This window comes from Pseudomyrmex gracilis, unplaced genomic scaffold (assembly GCF_002006095.1).
Source record: "Pseudomyrmex gracilis isolate BER0280 unplaced genomic scaffold, ASM200609v1 scaffold_278, whole genome shotgun sequence".
NCBI lineage: Eukaryota > Metazoa > Arthropoda > Insecta > Hymenoptera > Formicidae > Pseudomyrmex > Pseudomyrmex gracilis.
The window spans coordinates 92,097-105,317 of NW_018020862.1; the positions used below are offsets into that span (position 1 = coordinate 92,097).

Sequence of the window (13,221 nt, forward strand, 5' to 3'; positions counted from 1 at the left end):
TTTTTTTTTTTTTTTTGGTTAGATACAGTTTTGTTTTTTGTTAAACACGCGGAGAGACGAACAACGCGCATCTCGAACACGTGTGTGCGAGCGAGTGTTTTTAAGTATTTAAAATACTACGTGCGCCGATGGGGCGTGCGTGCGTGTGTGTGTGTGTGTTTGCTGTTAATTTTTCAAGATCCACGATACGCACACCGCCGTGGCATTCGGGAGAAAACATTAGCGCGCGTAATCTTTTAAGAACTATTGTTGCGTCGGAGACGGAGAGCCCCGGATGGAAAAGATAGTGTTACGAACCGGCTGCTCATATAAGAGAGGTAGCGAAATAATCTCCGACGAAACATTAAAAAGTGGTTTGACCACTGCCTTGACAAATTCAATCCCATCCGTATCCCCGGGGAAAAAAAAAAAAAAAGACCGTCACGACTTTCTGATACGGCCGAACGAAAACAAGACGCCAACAAGACGTGAAATTTCGAGGAAGGCGCATATGTGTGTATATGTATGTATATATATATATATATATATGTATATCGAGTATGTGATCGACCATAAACGGGAAGATGCTTTTATGTTAATCCAGTTCTTCTTTCCGAACCGAGCGTATGGAAGGAGCGAAAGTCGATGAAAAAGTCTTAGAAAATTCTATGAGAATACGTCAATAATACGGAATTTGGATCCCGTGTCTCTGTGGGGCAATTTATTATATACGTCGCTTATATAGAAATTTTTTTGCGCACAAACTCAAATTTGTGCGCAAACCAAATTTGCAATTAAAATCCAAATTAGAAACCAAATTATGACTCGATTCAACACAACGACGTTTTGTTTTTATAAAATTTTAAATTTGATTCGCGGTAGAAGTAACGATGCGAGCGACACAATGGCGCATCGTTTACACACCTCTTCATATCTCAACATCGCGACGATGAAATTTACTCGATTATTAAAAAAAAAAAAAAAAAACCAAATTGTGTTTCCCTTATTTTGCGACTCAACGCAAACACACACGGTTCACGGCCGTTGAAATCGTTCTTCCGTGTGTGTGTGTGTGTTCATCGAACTCGCACGCACATACACACATCGCACTCGATCGCGCGGCAATCTACGCGCAAATAAATATATATGAATTTCTCGAGCGCGATAGAGGAAGAGCAGCGGCGATCGAGAGAAATCGAGCGAGATTTCTATGGCAATTTATATGGATTTGCAAATTTGTTTGGCTGACGAACAAGATTGGGAAACATTCGCGGGGAATTGGCGAACCCCACCCTCCCCCCCCGCGGGGAGGAGGGTGATTTGTCTCTTTGCTTAATGGTCCGGACTAACTTTTCCTGACCATGCAAGCGCACGGATAACGCGGAGGAGAGTCGCGAAAATAATCCATTTTGGTTTTTTAAACATTTACAAAAGTAAAAACCACATCTTTATTCGATTGCAATCCATTAAGCTAAAAACATATATACGAGTAAGTGCGATATGTGTTACGTACTTACGCACGCACGCACGCACGCGTACGGTGTAACACAAAAATGTATGTTTTATTCAACAGATTTCTAATTGAATATATACGGATGCTTTCGTCGAATTCGGTCCCGTCCGATTGCATTTTCGGTCATGTCGAAACGCGCGTGTTCACATCAGAAAACACGGCAATACAAACAGTTGTAAAAAAGATAACGAAAGAATTCCCGCGCTCTTCTAATCCGCGCGTTCTCTTATATGCGCTGAATTTTTAAATCTCGCGCGAGATGGTTTTTTATCTCCCCCCCGCGTGGACTTTACGACGGCGCGTCTTCTTCTGGTCCATTTGTGGCAACGAGGCGAAACTCCCTTGTTTCTAATGTTTTTTTTTTTTTCGAGAATTCCGCGCATCGGCACACGTACACGGGAGAGAGAGAGAGAGAGAGAGACGAGAGCTGGCCGATAATACTAAACGATCTAACGATAAACGGTAGTTGCGCCGAACAGCAATAAAGCCAAAGATATTTCAAATAAAACCAGACGAATCTATCCGCGTCAATTAAACGAAATTTAGTAGTAGTAGTGGTAGGTGGTACAGTCGTAATGTGGGCGTAACGAACATGCGTAATGAACCGAAGATGACACCGAAAAAATTGTATTCTTGTTTTGAGGATATCCTACTTACTTCAAGTATATTTTATACTAAAATAGGCGCCAAGAAGAGTTTCTTATTTTAAGAGGAAAATCCTCTAAATAGTAATATTGATAATAATATATACTGATTAGAATATATAAAAAGCCTCTATAGAAAAACATATATATATCTCAATATCGAAAAAGACTATATTCTTAAATTAAGAATATATTCTTAAATAAAGAATATATTTTTAATTTCAGAAGAGAATATCATCTCTAAAATCTTGAAGAAGATTTTTTAAGTATAAAATCTTCTACTTACAAGAATATAATTTTTTCGGTGGATGCTATCGCGTGTGTTTTGTTCGCACGGTATTTTGTAATATTTTTTTCTCTAATATTCTACCGCGCTTTTTTACATAAACAAAACACGAAATAAAAGACAGAGTCCGTAAACCGAAATGTTTCCTGAACGTTATGAACGGTATATGTATAACACGTGAGTGGAGGATCGCAATTGTTTCGCACTGGGCTGAAGTTGCGAGCAAACCTTTTTTTTTTTTTTTTTTTTTATATTTTTTTTGTTTTGTTTCGAAACAAACAATTCGCAAGTATCGAAGTGCATGATCGTTCTCCATCGTGGCGCGCAAAAAATTCTCATCGTCTCCGAGATGATGATGATTGCGGGAAAAATTGTGCGCGCGGCGCGCATTTCGGGATTCTAGGACGTGCGAAGAGGTCGTTGAAAAAGCGCCGCCGATAGGAGGAGGAGAAGAACGAGACAAAAGATTAGGCCGGGGTCCTCGAAAAACCGGGGCTTGATGGAAGAGTGGAAACACAGAAGTACCCCCCAACGCACATTCTCTCGCGTTGTGGACGGACTTTCCTTTCACCGGCTCTCCCATCCACGCGGCGTATGTTCGTGCGTGCGTGAGTGCGTGCGTATCTCTCTCTCTCTCTTTCGTTCTTTCTTTCTCTCTCTCTGTATGTGGGTGACGTCACTAAAAGCTCTCTCGCCGCTAATGCATTTGCGGAGGGGAATCTTTGGGAAGAAGAGGGAGAGAGGACAGGAAGAAGGTGGTGGCGCCAGTGCTGTATCTATGGAGCGTGAAGAATCGATGGCGAAATCACGCCGACGGATTCGTCGGAGGCGAGAGACCGACGACGGAAGCCGAAAAAAGATACTCTCTGTAGGCATATGGCGCGCTGAAAGCGTAAATCTTTACACGTCGATGATTTTCGAGAGAAAGAAAGAAAAAGAGAGAGAGAGAGAACGTGTGTGTGACGTAAACGCGCGAATAAAAAAAATTTGCGAGATCACATTCCGGACATTCGGTGAAAATAGAGACAAGAAACGCGCGTTCCGAGAGGATATAACTAACTTTCATTTTTTTTTTTTTTAAATAAGTTTTTTACTTATCGCACGAATCATCGTCAAAACATACACACGCACATTCACACGTATCATCTCTTATCTCGTATGAAAATTATCCAGAATTTATGATTACGAAAATCGCGGAAATGCAAAGAACGATCGGTTTTGCGTTAAATATAATTTCTGTTGTTCGGCAACTAATTACATAAGGCTTTCACAATATTTGGATAGAGATGCGCGGAGAACGACAATCGGGCACGTGTTAAATCAAATTAAACCGAATCAACGTACGTATTGTTAACCGCGTATTTGTACGTGCGTGTGTGTGTGTGTGTGCGCGCGCGCGCGCGCGCGTCGTGATCAAATATTTTAACTAATTGAACCACGCGCAGAGAAATCTGATGAAAAATAAAAAAAAAGAATAAAAAATAAAAAAACATTAAAAGGTTTCACACAATACGTTTGAAAAACACATTCGAGTTCCTACCCCCCCCCCCCTCTCCCAAATTGATGACAAAGAAAGTATCAGTAAAACACGGGGTTTTGTAAAAGTGGGACACACTCCCGCCCGCGCGCATCAACTTCAATTAGCGACATAAATATACACTCTATGAATGGTATTTAATGAAAATCCCCTTTCAGCGGAGCGATATCCGACAACACAACGGATGCAACAACCGCCGTTGCAACAGTTTGTAAACACATGTATCGCATCGATACATTTATTATTCACAAACTCTAGCGCGCACAAGTTTAAATATTACGATATTTGTTATTGTAACAAGTAGAATTTGCATTATCTCCGCGCGAGATCCCTCTCTCTCTCTTCTCTCTTCTCTCTGTTTGCTTCGAATCGAAAAAATATGCTTCCGATGCTCTCAGAGACGCGCGTTGTTCTCTTTGTTTATCCGTAGATACGCGTCCGCTCGCGCGATTCGACGTTTAAAGACACAACCGCGATCCCGCGTGGAATCGTATATGGATCCCCCGAAAGATTCTTCTTAATCCTTATTTTGACAAGCCGGACAGGACGGACAGTATGACAGGCCCGTGTCGTCTTTACCGTGCTCGTCGTTTCCTTGCCAACGTCAAACCGAGATAAAAAAAAAAATAAAAAAAAAGAAAAGAAAAAGAAACGAAACAAGCTGTAATCTTTACATGCCTATCTACCGCATTAACTCTCCTCCCGAGGCAACGCGCTCGGGTATATACGTACCTCGACGGACGTTATCGCATATACCCACGTCCCAAAACTTTTTATCGGGGTACGAACAAAAATTTTCCCCGCTATATCGTTTCTAGAAATTTGTCATGTCGAGTGATGTTATTACGTTAAAAAAGATCTTTTAGAAAACGGGTCTGTTTTTACACATTTTTTAGAAAAATTTTCAGAACTCTAGGGTAAAAGACCCAATTACTGTCACCTGTCCAATTACCGTCACCCTAAGCTATTTGATTTAAAATATTAAATAAATCCTAAAAAAGTTATGCAAAACAATCTAACAATCTAGAATTTTTAAGTGCAATTAATGTAACAAAAAATCCAGCACTCGATATTCTTGTCTCATTTCTTTCATTTTAGGGGGGTGACAGTAATAGCTCTCTCGCACATCGTTCTTTTTTAATTATTAAATTTATAAATAAAAATAGAGATTTTGAGAGGCGGTATTATTTTGTTTCTCATATCAGAGACATCGAATAATATAGCAGATAAGAAGAAAAACACATGTTTTTGATAAATAAGTAGTAAAAACAATTCACTAACGTCAGAGTTTATTATTCAGGTGACAGTAATTGGGTCTTTTACTCTATGTTCAAAAATATACTTTGAAAGAAATCGCAACGACAGGATTCACTCGTAAAAAAAGTTCATAGTTCTCGTTTGACAGATCGAAGATATGGATTGTAAAAAGAAATTGTTTTTTTTTTTTTATTGCAACTCGTTTCAAAATCATGTTGCGTGCAATGTAGTAACGCGTATCAGAGATACTGATTCGACCGAGAACACTTGCATCTCTCCTTGCTAGGTGGCAGCACGTGCCCGGATCACAAGTTTTATCGCATTTTTTTCTTTCACCGAGAGTCCGAGCAGACGATAATATACTCGACAAAAATTTTCACACGATAAGATAACAAATAAACACTGCATTAAATTTTCTTCCGCAAACTTTTGATGACGTTTGTATGTACGGGGGCAATTTTAAAATTATATTTCACGTATATTATTTATTTGCACAAATATATTATCGTGAGAGATCTGTAGGTAATATTTCATGACAGACGAGAAATAAAACTTATCTTCAACAATCTTTATTATTTCGATGAAACCGCTATCCAGCGTATATCGTGATTTTGAGACAAGATAAAAAACTTTCTTAGACAAGTTCTAGTATGAGCAATTTGTATAAAAAAAAAATTGAAAATTATCGCGTCTGTCAGAAACGTCAAAGTAAACTTACGTAAAAAAAAAAATAAGATAATAAAAAAACTTACCTCTAAATGTTGCAAAAGCAGATCCAGAATAACGAGAATTTTGTTACTTAACAAAACGGTCTCTATGCTGTCGGCGTTGTCGCTGATGCTCGCTTTGTAAACCCGACACAGCGATATAATCGCTCTGAAACGTCATATGTAACATAGAGAAACGTTTCCGTACTATTAAAATCGAGAAAAAGATAATCTATGTGCTATATTACTTACTTATTTGATAAATTGTGAGATACATTTTGCGTATTTAAACCGAGATTCAACAAGTTCGTTAAGATATCAATGCCATTCAAACACCTAAAAGCATCCTGATCGGAGGAACACTAAAACGGAAGAATAAAACAAAAATAGAAAAAATGATTTCTTGAATAAAATGCGACATGTACTTGAAAAAAAAAAAAAAAAAACGTTGTTCTCATTAAAAAACAAAAACAAAAAAAAAACTTACCGATTTGGAGAAAGCTCGGACAATCTCACCCGAGCAACGTTCCAACGAGGCGAGCGCTATGGTCGACCACGCAGACTTGGAATGATTATTATATAACCTATCAAACTCTTTCAAGTTGCGCTTGAACTTGGATTTGTTTGCCGACTCGTTAGATAAACTTTGATTAGTTTCATTTTTTTGTTTATCCTCCCACTCCTGACCACGCAGGCTCATGCGTTGCTTTATCTTTCTGCATCGGCGTTTCAGCGCTTTTTGCTTCTCCCTCGCGGCCTTGCTGTTGTTTGTGTTGTTATTGTTGACCACGTTGACCGGAACGTCTCGTATCTGAGCGATATTAAAACGCTGAAGCTCGTCTCTCGACGGCTCGCGATTGTCGTGCGCATTTCGCACCGCCTCGATGTGGGTCTTACCCTTCAAATGACTCAGAAGTTGCACCTCGTTAGATATCTGCGTGTAAAATTATACAAAAAAAAAATATGCAATATATATTTATTTAAATATATACGCGAACAAGAGAGAGAACAATCGAGTACTTACGATCGTGCCGCACAGAGAACACTGTTTTTGAGCGGGATAAGATTTCAGAGTGGGCGGCACTTCCTCCGATCTGAGAATGGAGGATTCAACCGCGCGTTGGCGAATGTGCTCGATATTCTCCACGTGCCGTCTGGCCGACTCCTGTTGCTTCTGCGCTATCTTCTTCTGCAACTCCTCTTGATTGGCCAGTTGAGCTGCGTGAAGCGCTGACAAACGTTCCTCGCGATCTCTCGCTTTTTCTCTCGCCAGTTCCTGGCGTTAATTAAAATTTAACAATTATAAGAACCTCTCTCTGTCGAGAGAGTTAAAAACAACAACGGTCATGCGAGACAAGAACACACGCGATTTATCTATCTCTCACCTGTCGTTCCTTTTCTCTCTCGAGTTGCATTTTTCCCACTCTTTCCTCGCGTTCTCGTCGCGCCTGTTTCATTTTTTGTATCCGCAATTGTCGTTCCGCCTCGAGAACTCTTCGACGTTCCTCGGCCGCAGCTTCCTTCGCAGCTTTCTCTTCTTGTCGACGTTGACGTTCCTCTTGAATACCCTACGTTAATTCACATTTTAACCAAAATCGGTAAAAAGTATCAAATTATTTCTTTTTTTTTGCATAAACATATTTTCGCTTGTGTAAAAAGTAACAGAGAGAAAGATACAATACTTGTAATCTTTCTTCTTGTTCCTGACACAACGCCATAAAATCGTGTCTCTTGTTCTGCGCCTCGAGCTCGTTGATAAACGCTATTTCCTTCAACTTGGAATCCTCGTCGTGCGCTTTTCTCACTATTTCCAACAGATGTTGCGTTCGATTTTCTTCCGCCCTCTTGAGTCTCATTTCCATTCGAATTCTTTTGTCTTCTATCAATTGACTCTTCGCGCTCTTAACGTCCTCGACCTTGTTCAACAATTCGCGCAATCGTTGAGATTTTTCCATCAGTAACTTTTGACGTTTGTGTTGAGCGCACGCCTGTTTCGCCTGATACCTCCTCAACGTTTCGGGAAGCGATCGTTTTCTCGACGGGGACGAGAGCTTCTGATGCAATTCCAAGGCGCGTCCGGGATGACGGGCCACCAATGCGCGCAATTGCGCGAGAGTGTCCGTTCGTTCCGCCCAGGACATTCCCTCCAACATATTTTCGTACCTTAAAGTTTCAATTGAAGTTTCGATACAAGATATGATAAACAAGACGATTATATAATAAATGAATGCGTTTTAACTACCTGTCTTCCAAACTAATATCGTCGGTGACACCACCGAGCGGTTCTGCGGGCTCGTCTTCTATCTCGAGAATCATTTCGCCGTCCGTTTCGTCCGTTTCCGTGTCAACGTCGATTTCGGTGGATTCCAATTCCAAAATTTGTCGTTTCAAAGACGCCTCTTCGTCCGACAGCTGCTGGGATCTTTGAGAATCCGCTTCCTCGGTCTTCCTCTCTTCTTCCAGAATGATTCTCTCTCTTTCCGCCTGAGCGGCCATGAACTGTTGAATGCGTTTTTCGAGCAGCTCCGCGTCGTTCTTGAAGATGGCCGCGATCACCGACGTCGAATTGGCGTCGCACAAGTTTAACGTGTTCTTCTTAAGCGTGTCCTCGAGATTGCTCTTGATCGTAGACGTGATGAATTCTCCCTTGACCTTCTCGACTTCGTTGTTCATATTTTTGCCAGTTTTTCCCACTATGCACTTCTTCTTTTGTTTGTTGTTCCCGTCGGGGGTATAACTAATCTTCTTTATCTTATCCGTTGGGCTTTGTATCGACAATGCTGGCAACGACAGAGCGGTGCTTGGTTTGTGAAAGCGCGTGGACATGTTCAGATTGTGTGTGCTACCTCTTCTGCAACGATTTCTGACCGTTTGCCAACCGTCATTCTCATCCTTCACCTTCGGAGATACCGTTTGCTTGGTCAAAACTTCAACCGATCCGTTCATATCCCTATTTTGATCTTTCTTGGAAATATTTTGCTCGGATAACTGAAAAGAAATAGATACGTCACAGATTAAACTTCTTTTGAATTCTAAAAAAATATAAAATCGCTACGTACAGTAATAATATTTTGATATTATAAAATATAAACACACACAGTGAGGACAATACCTTATTTTCAAGACTTTGATACCGCCCTCGCACTATAACAGACGTTCCAGGTCTCGTTTTACTCGAAGCAGGTAAATTCCTATCGCTTAAACAAGTTTTACTTCTAGCAAACTTTGGAGCGTTAGCTGAGGTTGACGATTGTACTTTACTTCTTGCTTGCGACACAGTCGAATAGGCGGGTCTGTTTGTGTTGATCACAACAGAACTCTTATCCGCGATATTAGACGATGTTTTTGCGGAAGTTGAGGGAACATCCTTGTTGTTCGGTCTGTCTCTAATCTCAGAAGGATGTTTGTTGGTTTGACAATTAACTCGATTGACTTTCTCGGAAATATTTTGATGAACGATGTGCGCTTTGCCATTCGACGTCTTTTCAGCGGTAACATTGTTCTCACACTTTTTAACGCTATCTTTCTTAACTTTGGCATTGATTTCGTTCTTTTCTAATCCAACGTTACTCTTGCCAACAGATAACTTGCTATCTACGTTTTTTCCCTCTAGCTTACCATCTTTAACACCAGCACCATTTTCCTTCTGTACGAATTCGCTATTTACCTTGTTCTTCGTATCGTTATCATTCGATAACGTCTTGCGATCCACGAAGCTGTTTGTTTTCGATTGCATCGATTGTTTCACGGACACTTTGTTAAGCGCCTTCGTTGACGCGGATTTTTCTTTGTTTCCCGTTTGATTTCCCATCCTGTCAACCTCGCTCTTGCGTTTCTCTTTAATATTGGAGGAACAATTTTTGCACACATTATTTTTGCTGTCTTTCAACAATTTCTGAACAAATTCTTCCTTCACGTGATTGATCTTATTGTCGGTTACAATTGCTTTAGTTTCGCATATAGTTTGTTCAACCGGACTTCTGCAAACGGATTCCGTTGGACTCGCTCTTTGCAAGGGACTGGTGCATTTCGGAATTATTGTGGAGTTCCATATACGACAAGGAGAGGTTTTCCTAACTTCCCAAGCAAGCGGAGTTCGTCTCAATGGCGGCGACGAATTTTCGTAAGCCCACTTAACTTTAAACCATTCTATCAAATTGTGAAAGTCGCGAGTGTAATTCTCCAACACCAGAATAACTTCTTTACATTCGGAAATATTTTCGTCCTCCTCGCAAGTTTGATAGATACCGTCGACCGCTCTTTGCAAATTTCCAAACAGGAATGCCCAGTATCGCGCTTGTAATTCTAAAATAAACATAAATTAAAAACACAAATAAATTTTTAAAAAACTATAAATGTTTCTGTACCGAATCTAAATTTTTTTGTCATTATTCTAAAAAGAAAGCCCCGGTGTGTCTTACCAGATTTCTTATCACGACCTGTGGAAGCAGATCTTACTCTCGTGGGTGGTTTCATGGATCGTTTTGTCGAACCAGACTGAGTTTGTCTCGGTACACTAGGTGGTTTTTTTGTTATCTTCTCTACGTTGTTCGTGCCAACCGGCACGTTGAATGCTATCAAATTTCTGGCTGCTCGACCTTCTTCCTGAATTAATAACCTTACATCTGCCATTTTTTCATATAAAATATCTGAAACAAAATTTAAACAATTAATAACGTAAGAAAATATGTTCTTCGATATATCAACAGACCAATGGGCTATTTTGTTGAAAGCAATTATCGCAGATATTTTAACGACGAAACAAAATGCGTTATACGGATGATGATACATATTTTATAACCTATAAAATATAATTTACAACGCGTTTGAAGAGAAAAACGCATTTGCGGGCATTTTTTTATTCGAACAAAATATGAGAAAGTTTAAATAAATTAAAATCAAATTATCGACGCGCAATTATACGCAATGACACAAAAAAATGACGGTAACGTCATCGCGACTGACTTGTGTTATTTTTTATATATTATATTGAAATACACGCGAAACATAATTTACATGTAATCGCAAAAAGATGATTGACGCTCGTCGCGACTGACAGATCGAGAAGACATATTTTATTGTTGCAACATTTGTGCAACGCGCGCGCACTCGCGACACGCTATTTTCTTCCCGATGACACCACTCGTCTTGTGTCAAACGTCACACGGCTATGTTTACATACGCTGTATTTCACGTATTCGCTTTAAATTGATATCTCTTACCTGACAATTACAAGAAATCGCAGAACTCACGCCTATCGTTTCTCGCGCGATCAAACTTCGTGAATGACGTTTGAGAAACAACGTGCATCTTACGCGGAATTAAATGTCAGACGAGTAAACAACACAGAAGAGACACGCGAGTTTTTCGTGGCTCTTTGTTGGTCGCACTGGAAAGAGTGCGCCAAGCAAGGATGACTGTTGTAAGAGAGAGAAGGGAGTGAGGCTGGTGTAGAGAAGCAAGAGCAGCGTGTGTATACGTATCACGTGTATTTGCGACTTGTACGGTGTGTTAGTGCGTGGTAGCACAAGTGTATTTGTACCACGTTTAATAACAATGCGAAGAGGCTGTTCTTCAACAATTAGAAATAATAGACCTCTGAGAAAGATCACTATGCGTTTTGATAAGCTCCTTGGTATCTATTGAAAAATTGTGTATATTTTTTTCTCTTCAAATATATTGTTTTCAAAAAATTATATTTGAAAGATTTGCAATCAAACGACATAATTATGAACGTAAATAGCGTTGAGGAAGACGAAGATGTCGTGATAAAGGTACGTGATATAATTCAGATGCAGATTTTTAAAAGAGCCGCATCTCGTGTGTAAAAACAAAAAATCAGGTTACATTCCTACTTTGTTTTGCATGTGTTTTGCATACACGTGTTTTAAATGTGTCGATGTTTGTTTTGATGAGAATAAATTGTTTAAACACGTAGAACACAGTTTTGTCTTATTTCTAAGTTGCAAGATGCAATTCTTTTAATACATAAATATGTCCTATTACAGATTCAAATGTTTATACGTGTGTTACAGGGTAGTGCTCTTTACGAACATCTGTTAAAACTGGGGTATACAGACTTTGAAAGCGTATCACTGCCGAAGCAACCATATCTCAAGAAAACGCATCATTTTAATATTGTAATTGAGTTTTATATATTTGTTGTAATGTAACAATGTTGCGACTGTTTGATTAAATGTAACTCTGCTTTTTTGTCAACAGAATATTAGAAGAAGCATAAAACAGATTTATGCAAAACTATTTTCTTGTTATTCCTGGATAACACAGGTACTTTTTTTCTCAAGAATTATTATTGTGCAATATATGTAAATATCTATGTAAATTATAATACTACATAAAAATTATTCTTACATATTTATAGGAAAAAAATATTTCTGAAAAGCAATTAAGCACCATTTTGAATGCTGATGGTTTATTGAGCGATCACTTTTCCGTGATTAACAATTTTGTAACTCAGTGCAATAATAATTATAAAAGGTAATTTATCATGTGTAGAGATTATATAATAATATATATTTTGGAAATTAAACTTTACTTCTCTGTTTGCAGACTAGCACCGCAAGAATTAATAATGACTGGAGTTGTATTAATTTCTTCAACGTGTATTTCAATGTGCAAAAGCAAACTATTGCCAATATTGGTTACATCATCCGCAATCTGTTGTTCTAGTTATTTAAAATGTATTCGTTTTTATGCAAATAGCAACTTGACAAGAATGATATCGTTACAAAATGACCTTCTTGGTTTGTGTAAAGAAGGTCTGAAAATTTTGCGACGTGATTACAAAATGAAAGTAGGTTTTGAAACATGTCTTTCGCAATACTCGTAAGTATTACAAATTCGCACACGCATAAATTTTAAAAGAAAATACTAAATATTGTAAGAAAAAACTTAAGAATGCCGGTACTTTAATTATATTGTTTATCTGTATGTTTTAGTCAGTTTTTAGAAGACAAGTTGAAACATCTACAACCTCTAACAGAGATTTTAGTGAATTTCATGGAAGATATTTCGTTCTTGTATTGTCAGTGTTCCTTATCCATCGCAAAGTTATTGCCACCAGATTCACTCAATAAAGAATCGTTTGCAAGCTTTGAAATCACCTCATTCAAATTATCCGGCGAGATTAATTATCAGTCATTAAAGGTACATAATACACAATCTTTTGTAACTTTATGATAAAAGCTTTTCTAACAATTAGTAATAAATAGAGATTACTCTCAGGCTCTATATATTATTTCATATATTATTATATATATATATATATATATGGCCTG

At 38.7% G+C, this 13,221-nt stretch overlaps 2 protein-coding genes across 3 annotated transcripts in view; one reads left to right on the plus strand and one right to left on the minus strand.

The window, feature by feature from the left end:
* Window positions 1-11,405, minus strand: part of LOC109859673 (S phase cyclin A-associated protein in the endoplasmic reticulum) — a 33,932-nt gene extending 22,527 nt beyond the window's left edge. The window contains exons 1-10 of one of the 2 annotated variants that reach the window (XM_020438145.1): window positions 11,146-11,405; window positions 10,345-10,572; window positions 9,036-10,228; window positions 8,166-8,911; window positions 7,606-8,086; window positions 7,309-7,491; window positions 6,948-7,199; window positions 6,411-6,857; window positions 6,176-6,285; window positions 5,969-6,092 (exon numbers count right to left, since the gene is read on the minus strand). In XM_020438145.1, the coding sequence (XP_020293734.1) occupies window positions 5,969-6,092; window positions 6,176-6,285; window positions 6,411-6,857; window positions 6,948-7,199; window positions 7,309-7,491; window positions 7,606-8,086; window positions 8,166-8,911; window positions 9,036-10,228; window positions 10,345-10,555 (3,747 nt within the window). In that variant the 5' untranslated portion in view covers window positions 10,556-10,572; window positions 11,146-11,405. Of the gene's footprint in view, window positions 1-5,968; window positions 6,093-6,175; window positions 6,286-6,410; window positions 6,858-6,947; window positions 7,200-7,308; window positions 7,492-7,605; window positions 8,087-8,165; window positions 8,912-9,035; window positions 10,229-10,344; window positions 10,573-10,939 lie in introns of both variants that reach the window. The other variant, XM_020438146.1, reaches the window with a different exon arrangement.
* LOC109859674 overlaps window positions 11,400-13,221 on the plus strand; it is a 3,463-nt gene continuing 1,641 nt past the window's right edge. The window contains exons 1-6 of the mRNA XM_020438147.1: window positions 11,400-11,697; window positions 11,959-12,063; window positions 12,146-12,211; window positions 12,306-12,421; window positions 12,494-12,769; window positions 12,883-13,090. Coding sequence (XP_020293736.1) covers window positions 11,653-11,697; window positions 11,959-12,063; window positions 12,146-12,211; window positions 12,306-12,421; window positions 12,494-12,769; window positions 12,883-13,090 — 816 coding nt within the window. The 5' untranslated portion in view covers window positions 11,400-11,652. The remainder of the gene's footprint in view (window positions 11,698-11,958; window positions 12,064-12,145; window positions 12,212-12,305; window positions 12,422-12,493; window positions 12,770-12,882; window positions 13,091-13,221) is intronic.